General features: G+C 37.3%; 1 protein-coding gene across 1 annotated transcript in view; it reads right to left on the bottom strand.

The window, feature by feature from the left end:
• Positions 1-8974: 8974 nt before the first annotated feature.
• Positions 8975-19980, bottom strand: part of LOC131095834 (uncharacterized) — a 30502-nt gene continuing 19496 nt past the window's right edge. Inside the window, exons 7-11 of the mRNA XM_058043951.1 lie at positions 16877-17034; positions 15860-15902; positions 12198-12384; positions 9938-10073; positions 8975-9189 (exon numbers count right to left, since the gene is read on the bottom strand). Of these exons, the coding sequence (XP_057899934.1) occupies positions 9090-9189; positions 9938-10073; positions 12198-12384; positions 15860-15902; positions 16877-17034 (624 nt within the window). The 3' untranslated portion in view covers positions 8975-9089. The remainder of the gene's footprint in view (positions 9190-9937; positions 10074-12197; positions 12385-15859; positions 15903-16876; positions 17035-19980) is intronic.

Raw genomic sequence — 19980 nt, 5'->3', positions numbered from 1 at the left:
AAGCAAATAAATGAGGGGAGAAAAACTTGAAACCAAAAATTGTCACACTTTTAATTAGAAGAGGCCTGGCTTTGTAATCGAAATTTTTATCCTCAGCAGTATGGATATCTTAAAACTGTTCCCTTAAGGGTTTCTTGGTAGAGACTTTCCAAAAGGCTCGTGCTAGTCAGTAGTCTCCAGAGAAAATCATGCCTAGCTTCTAGACAGTAAACAACAGTTCAGTCCCACAGGGTCTAGGGTGATCAGGATAAAGTTAAAATAAAAGCAATGACAGGAAGGACAATCCTTCCAGAGCATCTGTGTACATGTTCATGTATAATGGTGGCTACGAATACTTTATTTAACCTTAGTGCAACCTCAAGCAAAACAATTTATGGGATAAATTGGGCTACAGATGCATCAGACTATGTCTTTATCAGTCCTTCCAGGATTTTAAATAATTTAGTCTTTTATCCTGTTCTCTCTTTGTCTTTTAGTGCTCCATATGTTGTCACAGTGATGAGATAACTTTGTTTATCCAGAAATAAATTTTAAATGTATTTATAATTGTGTTGCTCTTCATCTCTTCTTCTTCCTGAGGTTCCAAACAATAGGACAGTAATGCACATCCTGTACATACCCTAATGCATGTTGACTGCTGAAGAAATTTTTTTCGCTAACAAGTTTTCTTTTTACTTCATGTTGGCACTGCAATTCTCCAGTAGCAGGTTTACTAACTGTGCTGTGCTCAATTTTTCTTATGAAAGAATTTTCTTTTTTACTCTCTTTTATTATTTCTAGATGCAGAGACTCAAACTTTTAAAGGAAACCACCATTCTTTCTGTTAACTGGCAGTATATTTTGCACACATAGTGGCTATAAATCACAGGGGAGTTAACAAACTTTCATTTTATATCAATAGAGGCTTAGATGTCCCAGACTGTTAAGTCTCAGCCAACTTGGTGAAAAGCCTGCATGTGCAACACACCACAACTGAGACATACCTGAATGAGCTTGTCACCTCATAGCCCAACCACAGCACTGCACACCCCAGTGAAGCTGCCCTGGGGCTTAGCCAGCTTGTCTAGAGCAGCCTGAGGGTCAGGAAGCATGCTCTGTGTCCACACATGGCAGTGTGACCCATAGGCTCATTTACATATTTAGCAGTTTTTGTATATTTATTTTTACCTCTAACATTGAGAAATCACTACTTCTTTGGAGTGTTACTTGGCTATTCTTAATGGATCACAGTCAGTTTATCTCTTTGGAGGTGGCTCTGAGTAGTAGTTACAGGCTAGTATACTGCTGGGTAAGAACTTACATTTTGTGATTACTAGTACAATACACATAACAATATATAAGAAAAAAATTTCACAGCTCAAGACTGTGGCAGATGAAAATAGAAAAATATTTTATGTCATTGTTACCCGGACCTCAAAATAGTATTGTTCTGTAACAAAAGTCTAATAATACAATATCTGCTTCATTCTAACAACTAAAACTCAAGAAATTAGGAGAAAAGCTAATGACATGGAAACATGACTTTTTAAATTCTGTTCTTTATCCTTTGTCTCTGATCTGAAGTCTCTGAAGCTGGAGCTGTGCTCCTGAGATATCTCAGTAGCTGATAACAAATATTGAAATTTCATCTCCAAACCTGATGTCAAATAAATTCCCTATAAAAGCTGCATAGCACCCTGGAACAAAGGATATATAGCTGCTATTAATCTAGAACTGCTCTATTCTGAATGACGGAATATGCTTTTTAAAGTCTTCAAGAGTAGCCTTTTCTTCTCATTCACTTAAGCAACCAATTGTTATTCCAGCAAATCAGCACTTAGAGCTCTCTGTAAAGTTCTTCATGCACTACCTCTTCTGTCATTCCTGCATATTTGTTTGTGTGTCTGTGAGGATGAGGGGGTCTCGCTGATCCCACTCTGTCCACTTGTTGAAAATTCTTGATTAAAATTGAGATCCTTGATCCATCTTCCTGCTTGATGGAGGGAAATGACTGTTCTTACTCTTTTTTCAGCATTGAGTATGTCCTGTGGGATTACCTTGTTTTCACTGCCATGATGGAACTCCTTCAAATCCACACTTGCAGTCAGCTCAAAGCAACAGTCCTGTCCTATTTGCAGCCTACATTTCTTCCCACAGATTGTCCTTGGAATGATTTTTAAAAGCATCTGGCCATATTCTCTTCTCTGTTGTTACAACTTGCTGATAATGTTGGGATTATGCTGTAGTTGTTTTGCAATCATAATGAAATTGGCAATGACCTAGTGATGGAACAGAGTAACTGCAGATGAACAAGCTTTGCAGCAGTGAACATACCCTGAATGCATGGCATAGAATGACTGTTGCAGACATAGGTAAACTTTGTTTTGTGATACCTTGCCAGCACAGGTATTTACCATCATGAAGGAATTTCAGACTCCAACTCAATTTCATTGGGATTATGTGTATTTCTTCTTATTTCCAATCAGTGCCAGCTTGTATTTTGTCTAAGATACAAAGCTAGGATTAGATTTCCCTGCCCCTACTATATCTACCATGATTTACTCTGAGAATCCCCTTTTCCCATGGAATTGTCAGTCACTGTGTATACTGCTGCTCTTCATTTAGTTACTGGTGACCGTTTATGTTAATTTTTTTCGTCTACCTTTGTACAATAGCTGTTACTAATATTATTTTAGCTTTCATGTTGTCTCCTTGACATTGGATTATAATGAGTGTATTGTTGTCTAGGGCTGCATCTTGAATTCTTGCAGATTGAGGTTGAAAATTTACTTCCTGGTGTTCTCACTACTTCAATCCTTCATCAGATTACTTTGCTAATTATGTAGAGAGAAGTCTATTTCATTGGTAAATTTTCACACTTGTTTGTGAATCGTAACTTGAAGTCTCTCTGTCTCACATAGGAACACAGAGGACAGGCTGGCGTGCTGGCTCATTTCTGTGGTGCTGCACAAGGACACCCTGGATGTTGCTTCCAGCACTCAAGCAAAATGTACTGGGCCACCAGCAAATGGTCTTTTCACTCTGAGTGATTTGACCAACACATGCATGATGGCAAATTTCCTTAAGGAAAAAATTCAAATAAATAATTTTAAAGAAGAATATTTAGCTAAAGCGTTCATAGTGTTCCTAAATAATGTTGCATGTTGTCTTATTTCAGAATGAGAAACAATGGTGTTATTTAGAGAAAAATCTAGGCCAAAATCCAACAGAAGATTTAAAGGAAAAAAAAAAGCTGCCATTTATTGCATGTTGTATATCTTTTAGTATTGACTCAATATTAATAAGTTTACTTCTCAGTAATCACATTTTGAATTTTGTTTTTCATTCCTAACTGGGACAAGTGAAAGTACATTTTCAATTTCTTGCAGGATGTCTTTGTTCCTTCCAAGTATTTTCATTGAGAAATGTAGAAGTTAATTTATATTTGAATATTTTATTATTTTTAATGTAAAAACCTCTTACCATTTATTTTTTATTGAAATATATAATCTCCTATTTAATTTTTTAAAATATTTTTCCTAATCACAGTAACTGCACCTTGCTGTAATAAAAACAATTCTTTTCAGATGGTGCTAGACAGCAGATGTTCTCAGCAATGTAAAATTAGGAAAATACTGTTACAAATTATAAATATAGATATTATATTATATATTACTACAGCTAATCTAATCTAACGTGCAAATGAACCCCCCATTAAATATAATCTTCAAAACCTTTAGCTGTCCTACAGTATTGAGAAATTACTTTAGGTCTTTTTGCTTGTGTATTTTCATCAACAGGACACTTTCTCCAAAATGATGAAGTCTTTAGATGAAAGCAGTACCTTTTCCCCAGAAAAATGAACATCTTTCCTGACTCTGTCAGCATGTTTTCTGTTAGTAAATATCTGGCTTGGTTGGCATAAATTGCCCTTGAGAAGATCATCTTGAATAAGATTTGTCACATTCTACATATTGCTGAAGTCATTCCCCTTCATTTTGATAAAATTAGTGTATCGTCTTCTGAGGGGTTGTGGTGCTGACAGAGGAAATGGTCATGTGTTCACAAATCAGCAAAGTCTGGGTATTAGTCAGATTTCTGTCCCAGAGTGCTGCAGTGTTTCAGCTTTTGCGAATACGTATCTGATAATTGCTGTGTTTGAAAAGCGGATTAACTGTGAAAAATTAAAAATAATTTCCCACTAAAATGACTTTCAGCTGCTAGTGGTTCTGGTTCCAGAGTCTGGGAGAAAGAAGGTAAAAAACCAACCCTACTGCCTTTATCCTTCAAAAACCTGCTACAAAAGGGAGTTAGGCACTTCCCAAAAATAGTTTTGTGGATCCAAACCTTTTCTAGCTAAATAACTTATCCCTTTGAAGAATGCCTTGGTGACCCTCTGTGGCTTTCCTACTGCAGAACTTTGTACTTATTTTCTGCTAAACAGAGCAGAAAAATAGCTCAATTTGGAGGATAGAAAACCATCTAAATAAACCTTGCTTCAAGAGCATGACCCCATTTCTTCTCAGTACAATATCATACTCTCTTAGTGGAAGCATTCTGGTTTCAACACAGTTGTGTTCATTCTTGTTCCTGGTAGTGGAAAGAAAACCTTAAAAGCAGATACACCTCATAATAATTATAAAGCCTTCTTTGCAAACCAATGAGCCATAAGCAGGATACTGACCATACAGTGACTGCACATCTTTCCTGACCCCTGAGACAGCAGTGAAGTAACTCACCTCAGTTTCACATATTCTGAAAGAATTGCAACAAAAGCTCAGAAGGGAACTTAAATTCCAAAGGAGAACTTTGACTAAAGTTTTAAATCCAAACTTCCATGGCCTTTGGAGAAATATGGATTTGGATTGATTATTATTTCTTTGGTGGCAAACTCAGAATTCTGTTCTGCCTCATAGAAAAATATATACCACTAGTGGGGTTTTATTATGGTTTTTTATTCTTTTTTTTCTGGTTGGTTGGTCTGGATTTTTTTTGGTCTTTTGTTTTGTTTCTTCAATTGTATTATCTAAGATGTGTCTAATTTTCACGGGCTTTCTCTTCCTGGTTCTTCAAAAAGATTTCCAATCTACTTTCTTGAGTTTCCATTTAAAGTATTGTAAGTATTAAGACAATAGAAATCCGTTGACATTACTGAAATAACTTGAAGACTGGAAAAATTAGTGTTCATGTTCTTTCAGACAAGTATTTCTTTCTCAGTTCAGTGGGAAGGCCTAAAACGACTTCATTTTCCCAGGATGGAGGCAGGGTTTTTGCTGTGATCAGATTTTTCTCACTGTTCTCCAACATTTTTTCATATATAGGTAAAGCTGCCAGTAGTAATTTAAACTCTTCCATTTTCATTAGAGAAAATAAGGAATTATTGCACAATTCTTATGGCTCAAATAATGTATCATTTTAATGTATATCTGTCTCTCAGGTGGGCATGGTAACAAACATGTGGGGGTAAAAACAGCTCAGCCGTTTTTGCCATTTATTGCTGCAGCTGGAGATAGAATGCATAAATAATAAACTGTGACTTGCAGAGCAAAACCAGTGTATGGACATTTTTTATTAAAAAAACACTGATGCTCTTTAAGTTCACAAGTTCACACATGTTCTGTTTGTGCTATAGGTATTACTGAAAGTGTTTCAAATTTTTGGTTTTTTTAAACAACCAAGCACTTTTGTTTATGATTTTAGTGTTATTAAGGTGATAAAATATTTATTACAAGATAATTGCTATATATATAAGAAAATTGAGAGCTTTGATGCTGAAAAATTACTAAACATGAAGAATTTCTTAAAATATCTTTTATGAACTACAGATCAAATAATGAGGAGACTATTTTATTTTTTTTGCACCCAGGATAATTTCTAACCCATTTTAAACCCAAACATTTTTATTATTTGTTTTAACTTAAAATTAACTGTGCTCTAGCCTAGTGTGGATTAAAGTCACAGATGTAATCAACAGGATGTAAACTGCGGCTGCAGATATGGGACTTTTAAGTGCTAAGCACCACAGACATGCCCCTAACTTGTAATCACGTTTAATTTTTAACAGAGAGAGGAATGAAACCATCTATTTGACGGTCAGGATTGGATTTGGAGTATTTTGCAGATTTCGTATTTCAGGCCTCAGACTGCATGCATTATGTTGTAAAAACTAGAGGAAAAGTATTTTTTCTGGTAAAATATGCTTTGCAGTGTTGCTTTATGCTGTGGTGCAGTTACCTAGGAAGGGAATGGATGTGACAGTTCTACTTATAGATTTACCCTACTTTGTCAAGGCACATTGTTTATTTATTTCGTCTTAAAACTTTCCATTATAAAGATCTCAAATAACTAAACACAGACTGCATAGTACTGAAATCATGAATGTTGAAGTTACTTGTGTAATAAACATCAAAGCTGTTAGAATTAGAAATTAATTGTGCATTCCATCACACATGCCATCCAGTAACTTTAGTTCTGGCTATAGGTACCATGTTTGCCCTTGAATAAGTGGAAAGGTCTTCTTTGCTATTGAACTGCTGCAATTTCTCCATCAAACCACCTCATCCAATCCCTCAGCTTTTCCCCGCCTAAGAGATCCAGGTTTTAGTGTTTTTTTTACTTTAACTTACCCATAACTTCTTCATTATTTCTATTTGTACTTGGAGCATGGTAATAACATATCTTCTGGTATGAAATGTATTTGGATTAAATGTTTAGGCTAGTGAAAGGTAATGTGAGCACACTGCATACTCTTTTGCTATTCTCTCTCCTACCTTACAGAGATATTCTTGGGAAGGGCTATTCACTAGCAACATAAGATGCATGCATTACTGTCTCATTAGGATAAATCAAAACTGGTTGTGTTATGGAAAGGATGCAGAAATAACCTCCCACTTTAGTTTTTTTTTTAAATGTATGGCTGACTTGATGACCAAGACTAACATTTATCCTGTAGTTCATGTGTAAGCCAAGCTAAGTGAGCTATAATTCATGCCAGAAATATTGCCCAAAAAGTGGTGTGAATACCTGGTGAAAATCACAATAAAATTGCGTATGGTCACTAAGCTTGAGAATTTCCAAATTTCCCTGGTGATAATTTTCATGTTATTGATACATGTTGAGAAAAACTTCAGTATACTTTTCAGAATGTCTTTGGTTCTTCTAGTAAGAAAAGGAGATTAACTGGTACAAGAAGGAGTGGATGGCAGCCCAAGTCCCTGGGGTCTGTAGCTACTTCCCAGGAAAAAAACAACAGCCATGGGCTAATCTGATCTCTTGTCAAGCAGAGAGAAAGGAACAAGCTTTGACTCAAAGAAATGTAGAAAGCGTGCATTGGCTCCTCCTCAAGTTCCCTGGGTTAAAAACTAAATGTTCTAAAGCTTGATAGTTTTGGTTTTCTCTTTCAATATTTTTTCAAACTTTATGGTCATTTGAGAAATCCTAAGTTCACTCACTACACTGAATTTTTTAAGGCATAGGCTCATTAAGGTCCCCCTAACCATCCTTTTCTCCAGGCTAAACACCCCCAATTCCCTCAGTTGCTTCTTACAGGATTTGTACTCCACACCCTTCTACAGTAACATTGCTCTTCTCAGGACTCGCTACTGTTTAAAACAGAAAATACATTTCTTGTGTTTAATTTTGTTTGCATTTGTTTTATATATTGGTTTTTTTGTTTGCTTTTCTGCTTCCTAGCTCTGAACTGTAATTCTGAATTGGATAGCTATTCCCCAGGGAAAGTAATTAGTCTCAAGTTAACAGCATTTGTACTTGACCCTTAAGTGTTATTTTCTTATTGTGAAAATGAGTAAGAAAAAGAAGTAATTCATAGCGATTTCATTATTTATTCTTGGAGTTGTAGCAGAAATGCAAATTGTATTTCTGAACACAATTTTAAAAAAATACTGTAGAATGTAGAATATGGCTGTGATGACTGCTTTTTTTCAAATATAGTTGTGCATTTTACCTCAGAATGCAGATTTATACAAAGCAGACATGGTAACATATCTAGGATTGGGTGCCTGTTTTCAAAAAATTTCTTACACTGTTTAATTAACCATTCTTATTTCTGAAATAAATCACTCAAGCCACTGTAACAAATAACTGGAACAGTTTATCAGCATTCTTTGAAGTACTGTTGCTTCAAGCATGTAAAGCTAATGAATCTGTCTCCTAAAAAATACATTTCTAGTGGCTGGGGGAGCACCACTTGCTTTTTTAAACTTTTTTTCTGCATTGCAATTGATATCTTCCAGGCTAATGGTACCAGCAAGTGAGTAGCTGAGTTTCTAGTGTGTTAAACAATCTTAAGGTCTAAAGATCATATGAAAAGCAAGTATCGCAGCTTTTATAATTACAATTTTACAGATGGGCAATTTTTTTTGGTTTATATTGGGTGCATTTTTGAACTAACCTTTGTAATTTTACTTGAATTAGTGTTTTGATGAGCTTGGAAACTGAATATCCAGATTTATTCATAGGAAGAGTTATGCTGCTGTCTTTTACTGCTAGCTTTGGAGGAAAAAAAAATTTGATTCTTGAATTGATTTCTGTTCACAAATGTGCTGTGATATGATGGCAGATGACCAAATCAAAATCATCATAAAATTAAGAAGAATGTATAATAGTACAACAAAAATGTACAGATTTATTCCATGTAATAGTATGTAGCTACTAACTCTTCAGTAAACCCAGCTGGTCTCAAGCATCACTACACCTAGAAACTTATAGGCAAGCCTATATATGAATTATTTGGATGAAAAACCAGAACACTTTGCCAAGATTACATTTGCAAAAAATCCACCAAAACCCCAAAAAACCAACAAACCACAAAAAAAACCCCATCAGGGAGTACAAAATGTATGTGGAATGTGTGTCACATCACAGTTGTAAAGTAGACTCTATGTGTGGTCTGAGTTGAAGTAGAAACACAAAATACAGTGACAAAGGAGGCAACATTTCTTTGCATGTATTTTTTAATGCTTCCAAAAGTTCTGAATGTATAGCAATGCTAAAGATTAACTGCTGCTAGAATATCTCTTGAGATGACTCAAAAGATACAGTATGGAATCGTAAATGCAGAACAGAAACAGGGGAAAACCTGAGCTTTCTTCTCACATCCTTGTCTCCTCCAGTGGTCTGTTCATGAAATCTTGGATTGCCTGGTGTAGGGGTAACCATTTATTAATTGAAGCTTTCAAAGCTGTAATCCACCTAGAAGAAATTAAAGACCAACAATTGTCCCTGATCAAGTGTTATGTATGCATTTCTCTGCCCTTTGAGACACAACTTTAGTAAGTGGAATTCAATTCTATTACTATGTCTACTCATAATAAGTGGATTGGAGAGATGCAGAAGGTGGAGGAGTTGGCTACAAAAACAATATAGATTAACAGCAATTTTCCAACATACTGAAAAGCTTTGTCTTCTATTCATTAAATTAAAGCCTAAGTAGTGTAATTAATAGGCTTTAGGTAAAAACTCCTATAGATGTTGGAATTTGACTAGATTATGGTGAGGGAATTTGCCTTCAGAATGTGTTTCCATTGCCCAATTTGCTTAATTAAATTACAATGGTCATTGATCAAAGTCAATAATTCTTTGGAATGAGAAGGATATACACTCTACTTTCACTAATGAGAAGTGCCATAGCTTTTGTGTTCAGTACCATCACCCACACATAATTGTGAAAAACACCTTATCCAGGTTTATTTCCAAACCTCTGCAAGCCAGCCTTGCTGTTGTTCCAGCATTGAAAAGAACAGAACTGATGACTCACATGTTACAGGATATGTTTTACCGCAGTTTGACTAAGGCTACTGCTAAAGGGAAATCTAGAGGGAAAAGTAAAAACAGACTGCAAAGTTGTCACTAGATCTTCCCAAGCTACATAGTTCCTGGTCTCCTAAAGTCTGGTAAATAAACTGGGAAAAAAAAGACAAATTAAAAATATTTGGTTTACCTTTTGTTTTCATTTACATTCTCTGCACATAAGTAAAAAGTTTTAAATTCTTCGGATGGAGGTTTGAGTTCAATGACAGATCTCTTGGAGCCCAGGGACTGCTCACTCACAATGTAGCCCTGCAGGTAAAGGCCACCTGGATAGAATAAAATAGTATACATTATATATATTGCAGATACCATTGATAGAATTACTGCCAATTACAAGCATACCAACAAATCTGGCAAACTGGATTTTCAGATTGGTGTCTTCACAGAGTTTTATATACTTTATATTTAAAAATCTGAAAGTACTGTTTCTTTTATGAAAATTGATCTCAACAATGTTAAACAGGCTTTTTATCTATCAAATAATGAACAATAAAGATTTACTTAGCTTTTCATTAAATAGGACATGGCAAAATATTTTTCCTAGTTTTTGACTGCCATTAATGAAGCTGCCTCTAGCTACTGTAAAGTTCTTTGGAAGAGGGGCTCTTATCACTGATACTTTCTTTTTTATTCCTTTAAAAACTAAAGGGATAAGATTTTCAACATGAAAAATAACGTGCCCAAAATCAGTTTTGATTACTGCTGCTGCCGTTAGTAACTGAGGTGTCATGGCAGGCCACATTACCCGGCTGTGAAGGAGACGCATTAGACAGAACTTGATCTTCTGGGCATTTTCATTTTAACTGTTTTTGCTTTGTTCTTTTTATTTATTTTTTTGCTTCAGACTTTACTGCAGTGCAACTTAAGGCGTAAGTTCACTGTATACATACATGGTAAATAGTCAGAAACATCTGGAGAAAATGGTCTTTATTTTTAGGGAGTCTCATATTTAGGCACAACAGCACCAAATTAATGTTCTAGCATTGAGAATTATATAATAGAAAGAGAATATGTGGTGAAAATGGAAAAGAAATGCACTAACAAGAAAAAAATGCTCTCATATAGAAGAATTTTTATGTGGCAGGATATTTAAGCACCAAAAGAAAATACTTGGCAGTAGGAACATAAGCTTCAGGGTCATAAATGCATAAAACCTAATTTCTGGATTCCTGATAATTCATTGTTTTTCTCTGTGAAAACCTTAGCTTTGGTTTAATGTAAAGAGGAAATCCCTAGTCATTTTGTAAGTATGGCCTTGGGCAGATGAAGAGTGTAGCAGTCTGAATTTGCTGCTAGCATAGTCCAGGGTAAGGAAGGAGAAAGGGCATTTGCATAATATCCACAGATGTTTTATTCAGCCACGTGGTGAGATGTTCAGGTTCCAGCAACTACACTACAGGGCCCTGGGGGCTGAGCCTGGTCTTGGGGCAGTACAAAGATGAGGGCCAATCAGGGAATAGGGAGTAAGTGTGGCTCAGGATGGTAGGAATAGGGGAAGGAGCCAATGGGGTCTAACAGAGCTTTTTGATGGAAGGTTCTTGTGTCTCTCTAGACCAGAGAATGCCCCCCAGGGTCTCCACAGAAGAGTGTTATGCAAATGACAGAAAGTGGAGTACCTTCTGCCTGATCATAATAGCGTAAGTGCTAAGAAATTTTTTCCCTTTTGGTCTGAAGACTGGCTAGTGAGTAAAAAGAAAAGTATTTTCTTTCTGGTTCTTCTGACTGCCAGCTCCCTTAGCACAGGGAGGAAGCACTTACAGGTCCTCAGCCATCCCTTCTCTGTGTGTGAAGTAAGCTCTGCTTGCAATTGACCCCCATAGCATCATTTGCTGCTTTGAAAGCAGGCAGCCACCCTCTCCTGCTGTGGCAGAAGAGATGGCAGCTTTAGCTGCAAATGGCTGTGGCTGCATCCCAGACCACAGGCTCTCCAGCAGTGGGAAACTTCTGCAAATTGAAGGATGGAATAGCTTTAACAAGGTCATGTGAAAGCCTGGTAGTTTCAGGGCAACCAGTCAGAGAGTCAGAGTTCATGATATCTGTGGATACTTCCTAATATGCAGGATTTGACAGCTTTCAGGAGACTACCATCAGTGGCACTGCCTCAACCCATCATAAAGTACTTTAGAAGGGTGAATCTTGTTTCTGATAACTGCTCCTAAGGTAATGAATAATTCCATTTCAGAAAGAAAAAAATAAAAATGTGGGAGGAAAAAATACTAGGGTCAGGAATTAGGTGGCTAGTGAATAAATAGAGACTGAGTCATTCACCTTCATGGAACAGCATGAATTTCCTGATAAGAAACTCCCATTAATTGTAAAAGTTCTACTTGGAAACTGCAGTGAAACATTCCTACTACAATAATAAATTAAAATCTAGCAGCCATCCCTACCTTGGGCAGGTGTAGACCGGAGAGTGGCATAAAAGTACAAACAACCATCCTTCAGAATGCAGTAGTGCTGAATCCAGACATCTTTGCTCCTGTCCAGCTGGTGGAGAAGTCCCAGGCACTCGGGGTTCTTGATAGCCAGTGGTGGGAGTGTAGTGTTATGCAGTGTGACATCTACCCACACATGGTTCTGTAAAGTAAGTACGTAATGAAATATTCTGGTAAAAAATTAAGGAGGACATGCCAGTATGAAATGACACAAGCTCAGGTCTTCTTCTAAGAAATTACCTTTTGCTGTGAAAATCTTTTGAAAAGTTGTGCTGGCTCTGGCTGGAATAGAGTTAATTTTCTTCACCGTAGCTAGTATGGGGCTGTGTTTGGGTTTTGTGCTGAAAACAGTGTTGACAACACAGGGATGTTTTATTTATCGCTGAGGAGGGCTGAACTGATCCAAGGGCTTTCTGCCCTTCACCCCACTAGTAAGGAGGCTGGGGATGCACAAGGAGTCGAGAGGGAACTCAGCCAGCACAGGTGACCTTAAGCAACCACAAGGATATCCCAGAACATACAACATGCTCAGCATATGAAACTTGGGGAAGAAGATGGAAGTCGGGGGAAGTTTAGAGTGGTGGTGTTTCTCTTCCTGAGTACCCATTGTGGGAATCCATAAAATTAGAGGGTTTTTGGAAAGTTGCAAAAGGCAAGCCTTAGAGACAGCAGAACTGTGATTAGAGCTAAGCAGCAGCCATGAGATAGGTCAGCAGAAAAGTTATTTAAACTGTAGAAAAGCAAGGACAAATAGAACAATGATCTGTGTATTAACGCTTGTCTAGAATAACTCTGTATGCTACAGAAATGTTTATCTAGCAAGATATTAGGAAGGTTAAAGCTTAATAATGGAGCTCTGTGCATTGTGTTTTAAGGCTTACAAGCAGGTATTGTATTCAAAATAAGCAAGCATTGTTTTAACCAGAAGTACATGTGCTCATGGTGATTGGATACAACTACTGTCAATATGCTTTTGCTTTGTGTGATTGGTCAAGAAACTTATAAAGTAAGTTGCAACATTAAGTTCTTGGTCTGCTGCCTGAGATGTGAGCTGCTGGCATCTTCCCATTGTCATAACCATGTAATGAGACTGATGCTGAAAAATAAAACAGCTCAAGGCACGTTCCACAGCAGCCCCATCCCGTTCGTGATCTGTAAATAGCCCCCGGCCGGCAATACCCATTACATGTGATGAGGCCCTACTCTTCTGGGGATGGCTGAATACCTGTCCAGCCATGGGAAGGGGTGAATGAATCCCTTGGTTTGCTCTACCTCTGTGTGTGGGTTTTGCTTCACCTATTAAAACATCCTTATCTCAACCCACTAGTCTTCTCACTTTTAGTCTTCTGATTCTTTCCCCCCCTCACGCTAGGAGCTAGTGAGTGGGCAGCTGTGTGGGGCTGAGCTGCTACTGGGGTTAAGTAACAACAAAATTCAATGCTGAAAATGAAATTACTGTGTATGTGATAGAAAATATCCAAATGTCTAGTCTCTTCTTAAAATAATGATTTGCCTTTTCTGCACCTATTTTATTTTTCGCTACATGTTTTTTAGATACAAACAGGTCTACTTCACAACTGTATGAAGTTTTTTTAAAAAAATTGTCCTGTTGATTGCTTGATCTCAGTGGTCTTTACTCTATAAAATCTGGCAAGAGAAAACTCACCATCTGCTCTTTGGGTTCCAAAGAAAATGTCATGGTGTCTGTCAGTGGGATACTGCATTCACACTTGGATGGAAGCACTACCACACACTAAATGTTTCCCTTCCCTTCCCTTCCCTTCCCTTCCCTTCCCTTCCCTTCCTTTCCCTTCCCTTCCTTTCCCTTCCCTTCCCTTCCCTTCCCTTCCCTTCCCTTCCCTTCCCTTCCCTTCCCTTCCCTTCCCTTCCCTTCCCTTCCCTTCCCTTCCCTTCCCTTCCCTTCCCTTCCCTTCCCTTCCCTTCCCTTCCCTTCCCTTCCCTTCCCTTCCCTTCCCTTCCCTTCCCTTCCCTTCCCTTCCCTTCCCTTCCCTTCCCTTCCCTTCCCTTCCCTTCCCTTCCCTTCCCGGAACCTTCCCTTCCCGGAACCTTCCCTTCCCGGAACCTTCCCTTCCCGGAACCTTCCCTTCCCGGAACCTTCCCTTCCCTTCCCGGAACCTTCCCGGAACCTTCCCGGAACCTTCCCGGAACCTTCCCGGAACCTTCCCTTCCCGGAACCTTCCCGGAACCTTCCCTTCCCGGAACCTTCCCGGAACCTTCCCGGAACCTTCCCGGAACCTTCCCTTCCCGGAACCTTCCCTTCCCTTCCCAGAACCTTCCCGGAACCTTCCCGGAACCTTCCCGGAACCTTCCCTTCCCGGAACCTTCCCTTCCCTTTTTTTTTACTGTGTTGTTAATGGATGAATGCATGAGTGATCTTTCTGTATGTCCAATGTTGGAAATTTTATGTAACTGTTTTATGCATTCTACACTAAAGATTGACTCTTTTGATGTGTTTTGTCTGTGTAAGCCTTTATTATTCTTTTTGGCTCAGGCTGTTTTAATATTTCTTTAGGTTAGGATTCACACTTTCAATTATTTGATCTATTTTTGCTGTTTTCAAGTGTGTGGATTCCTTCATTTTGAGAAGTGCTCAGGAAGAATATACTTGGAAACTAGTTTGGTTTCGCACTTATAACCTCATGTGAAAGCTAAAGCCACAAGAAATATATGTTCAATCAATTTTACACCAAAAGGTACTAAAGCATCAAGAAACACCGTTCACTGTTTTTAAACCTATCATGAAATACCGCTGAGGGAATCACTCATATAATTTTTTTTCACTCATTAATGCAGCTTTTAATTTGTACCTTGCAAGTTTCATATTTTTATAAAGGTGGTTTGTCTATAGCAAGAGAGTAGGACTCACAGGGCCAGGAAAGGGCAGACTAAAATGTCTTTGACCTCTATGGTTCAAAGTCTGGAAATACTAAAGTTAGCTTTTCAAGTCCCATTTCAGGGGTCAGCCAGAGACCATTGATACTGAATTATGCTGGGCTGAGTAACATCTCCAAGTAGCAGCTCAAGATCAATTATGACTGTATTTTTCCCAGCCACAGGGGCCAGCAAAGAACATAACAGTGTAAAGAGATGGTTAAGTCAATTTTTATCAACATACTTATCTTTCTTTATCTCTGAAAACATAGAAGATAAGAAGTCAGCAATCATGTCTCATTGTCACCCAATATTCTGTTGGAAAAAGTGGGTTGCCTGCAATCAAGGCAGAAATGTGGGGAATACTTAGGAAGATATGGGCCTTCTCTTCTTTTACACTGAACAGTATTACCTAAGGCTTAACACAAGGCCTTGCTTTCTGCCTGCTACAATAATTTCATGTTATGTTTCGAAACCAGCCTAAAGCTGCTCATATCTGGAGAGGAAGTATTTTGATTAATTCCACCATATCGCAGCAAAGCATATAAGCTGAGTCATAATTCTGTAAATGGCTCTTAGACTGGGAGTAGTTCACAGCCCAACAGAACAAAAGTGTGCAGCTTCCATGTTGTCTGCATCTGACCATGTACAAAGACAGCTACTCTCTCTCTCAGTCTTCTGCACAATCTGCTGTACACACACTTCTCACCTAAATACAGCATTACCTGATGGATGGGATGCACTGCTTTATCCATAGCCTCCAGCCACCTGTAATATGACAAAAAGTGAGAATAGATTAATCTGGTAGATCAGAACAAATGTGCTTCACTGTCTCTTCTAATTCTTGCTGACATATGCAGCATCTAAAGGGATGCACAATTTTCAGGACATATTTAAGGCTTTCATTCAGAAAACGAATGGATTAAATCTAAATAAACATTACTGGCTCTCCAAAATTTAAGTCACAAAGCTTGCTGTGTAACACATTGTAATAAATAAAGGCAATATTGCAGACAGGAGAATCTATATATCAAAATGTATTGTTCAAATATAGTTCAACTTGTCAGGCTAAATTATTACTCTCCTTGTCTTTGTTATAATGTAGACAATGAATTCGTGGGAAATGTGAAAACCCTTTAAAATATTATGGGTGATTTTAATCTCTTTGTTTTGTCATCTGTTATCTTTGGGTAATGAAAAATGTTATTTTTAAATTCTAACTCTGTGTCAAACCTAAAGACATGGCCTCTTATCAGAACCAACATGTTTTTGTGGCACATTTGCATTTTAAAATACTAAAATGAAAATGTGACAGAAAAGGAGATGAAGATGGGATTGTATTTATTAACAGCGCTATCCTTGTTGGGCAGAAGAGAGACTGATAAGCAAGTTTACATCCACAGGAAAACTTACATTTCCATTTGATATAAAAGCAGGAGAGAAAGCATGAGAATAGGGGTGACGTTTTTGTTCTCAGGATAAATGAAGAAATCAGGGGGGTAACACAATGGGAATGTTAAAGATTTTATTTAAAGAAAAAAAGCTATGAAACTGAAAAATAATTTTTGAAGCTTCTGCAACTGAGAAATAGAAACATTATCTTCCCTTAAATTGCTGATAGATTTTTAATTTTTTTCCCTAAGGATCAAGGTACGTATTGTGAACATCCCCCAAGGATGCAACCTCCTTCTTCCCACACTGGAGTAACAAAACAGAAGCCATTAAAATGAAAGATTTCTTACCTCTTCATTTCTTGATTGGAAGTTGCACAGAAGTAGAAAATCCTGTTTCCAGCTTGAGGTATACATTTAAAAACAAATGGTTTACCCAGACTTGTGTCGACACCAATTTCTGCTCCTTCCAGCTTTGTTACTTCCAGGGGTCTGCACTTCCCTTCATCCTGCAATTAGAAAGAGAGAATGCTCAAAGTTCAGAGCTAATATGAAACTAATCAAACACCCTCTAAACTTATGTGTCTGTTTTTGCTCTCTTAACTGCTTTTGGTTCATCAGAAGCCATATCTGCATGCAAAAAAACTTTCTAGGTATGTGTATATATTCCAAACATTGAGGGTGCAGCTGAGTGATACCAGGATTTTCAAAGTGCACTGAAGAATTTAGGATCCTAGGTCTCTCTGATAAACAATGCAGTGGTTGCAGTTTGGTTTATGGAGAAACACTCACCTTATATTCATAGATACAGGCAAAAAATACTTATACTTGAAAATAGTGAGCATAATTTCAGTTCCTTTGCGAAGCTGCTGTAAATATCATTATGTTCCCACACAATTCAGACAAACTTCAATGCAGAGCACTTCAAAACCTTTTTGCTTGCTTCTGATTTTATGAAAGCTCTTTGAGACTGAAAGGCACTGCAAATGTCTTTCCAAGTGGTTCGCAATAAAGAGCCATTAAGCTCCTTTATGCACATGGGTAGGTGAAGCAGTTTATTCCCACAATTTCCCAGCCCAGCTTTCCTTAAATACGTGTCATAACTCAAAACAAAGGTGCACACATCTGGACAATGAACTCTGGCTGTGTTTTAAAAAATACTCTCAGCCCCTTTTCCTTGATGATCTGTGACCAGAGTTCTAACAACTGCATCAAATTTGGTGGGAAAAAAATTAAAGAAGAAAGTTAATGCTGGGGGCTCTGAAGATCATGAGTGCAATCTGCAAAATACACAGATGGTGGAGTCTCATACAATAAAACTGGTTGATTCCTGGGAATTAATTAAATTTAGTCAGAAGGAGCTGAACTGTAACTGCCTGATGTAATTTTTTCTTAACCTAAAAATAAACATAAAGAGCTTTCCATGAAAAAAAAAATGCTCTTGTGGGAATTAAATAGTTAAATAATTGATTGCATTCTCACTGGCACATAGAAATATCACTTTGTTACACATAATTCTTCTGTAGAAACAAAATAGTCCCTAATAATGACAACAGTATAAATAAATATTCATGAATACATTTCTTCGATTTCTACACTTCCTTGTCTTCCTATTTTTTTAATGCCAAACTAATTTTTTTAATGTAAAACTGAAGAAGATGAAGGCAATCCTGCAAATTGTCAGTGCTGTGTGACTACTTTATTTATAATGCCTTCAGACACAAAATAACATTGCAAAGACAGCATAACCAAAATGTGTATTCAGGTCCAAATCCCGTTCCTACAGTGAAGCACAGCCTGTGCTGTGCCAAGGAGGCATTCTTCAGTGGGATCCTGTCCATGGTCCTGAAGGCAATGGTCACTTTAGATACTGAAATGACTGATCACTATTACTGCATATCCCTATAAACCTATTTTGTAAACACTTTCTGTGGTGTCTAGAATGAATATAACTAGAAGTTCTGTGGCACCAAGAATTATTTCTGCCCACTGTTTTTCAAATACATTGAGGAATGGAATAAAATGGATTGGACGCATTTAAAGGGAGACCAAATGCCTTTCACTGAATGATAGAGAGCCGTGCTCCCTCTGATAATCTAGACTGGAGAATCATAGAATTGTTAAACTTGGAAAAGACCTTCATAATGATCATGTCAAACCATTAGCCCAGCACCACCTTGTTCACTGCTAACACCATGGCCTATGTGTCACATCCACACATTTGTAAGGGGTGTTTTTTCACTCATGTGGCTTTCATGAATTCCTTTGGAAAATATCCCTTTGTTACAAGAATTGCCACAGGTATATTGCTAAAAAAAAATAAAAAATTATAGAAGTATTTTCTTATGCCTGAGACTAAAGTTCAATCCATTGATGATACTGCCATTATGGAACCTAATATACCTATGTGATGCTGCCTGAGATGATCATGTTTTGTACAGATTTTAACTGCACTAACTCAGATTTTAGCTACTACTGTTCCATTCTGCACTAAACTAAATTTTGTTTTTCTTTCCTCAAGGTTGTGATAATCTAGTTTATGAATTCTAGGCAGTCTTCAGTATCAAACATGGATGAAGTTTTCTAGGTAGAAGGCAGGAAGCAGGTGCTTCTCTGGTACGTGCTATTCCATGAACAGGAGAAACATCTGAAGTAACCATTCCTATACTGCTGGTTTTTCTAAGATGATCTGAGATTTAGGTTAAATGTTTCTGCAAAAGAAATTTAAAGTATTAAACAATGTATAATGATAAGAAACAGAAATCAGAAAAAAATAAAAATAGAAAATTAGATGTCTCCTTTCTATATTGTATCAAATGCTCATTAAGGTAGTGCATATAGTCCTATTTAATTTGGTACAATTCCAGAATTCCAGTTAATGCCATTCATAGTATTTCCTGAGTGATTCATTGCACTCAAGTTTTGTTCAAGCAGTTATATATGCTATACAAATTAAGCTTCTTCATGTATCATTAAGAAGCAGCTGAGAAAATCTATGCACATTTCATGCTATTAGTAGCAAAAAAAATACAAAAAGTAATGACACGAGTAACTATGAAATGAACTTGAAAGTAATACACAAAATAGTCTACAACTACTAATAAGAGGGAATGAAAGCAACTTTACAGAAAACAATATCAAATCCCAGAAAGAATCTAAAAGACAATGAAAACTGAGCAGGGCTAGAAAGCAGAAAAGGAAGTCTTGGCTAACTTGGGAGACTGGCAGTAGGAAGTGTGAGGCAGTTGCCCTGAAGTCACTGGTTTAGAATGGTTTCAGATCACTAGTGGCATGACCAAATTTTGACTGTCTTTCAAAAATATCTTCCTGGATGTCCCTCAGTGTTCTTAAAATAGACATCTCTTAATTGACACAGGAAACAGAACTTTTTTTTCCTTTTTGCTTATTTCTTATTTGCCTAGCTTTCTCCATCATAGCAGATGTGTCCACAACTA

Source organism: Melospiza georgiana, chromosome Z (genome assembly GCF_028018845.1).
Source record: "Melospiza georgiana isolate bMelGeo1 chromosome Z, bMelGeo1.pri, whole genome shotgun sequence".
Taxonomy (NCBI): Eukaryota; Metazoa; Chordata; class Aves; order Passeriformes; family Passerellidae; genus Melospiza; species Melospiza georgiana.
The sequence above is the reverse complement of the archived record's forward strand: the minus strand, read 5'-3'. Positions and strand labels throughout refer to the sequence as shown.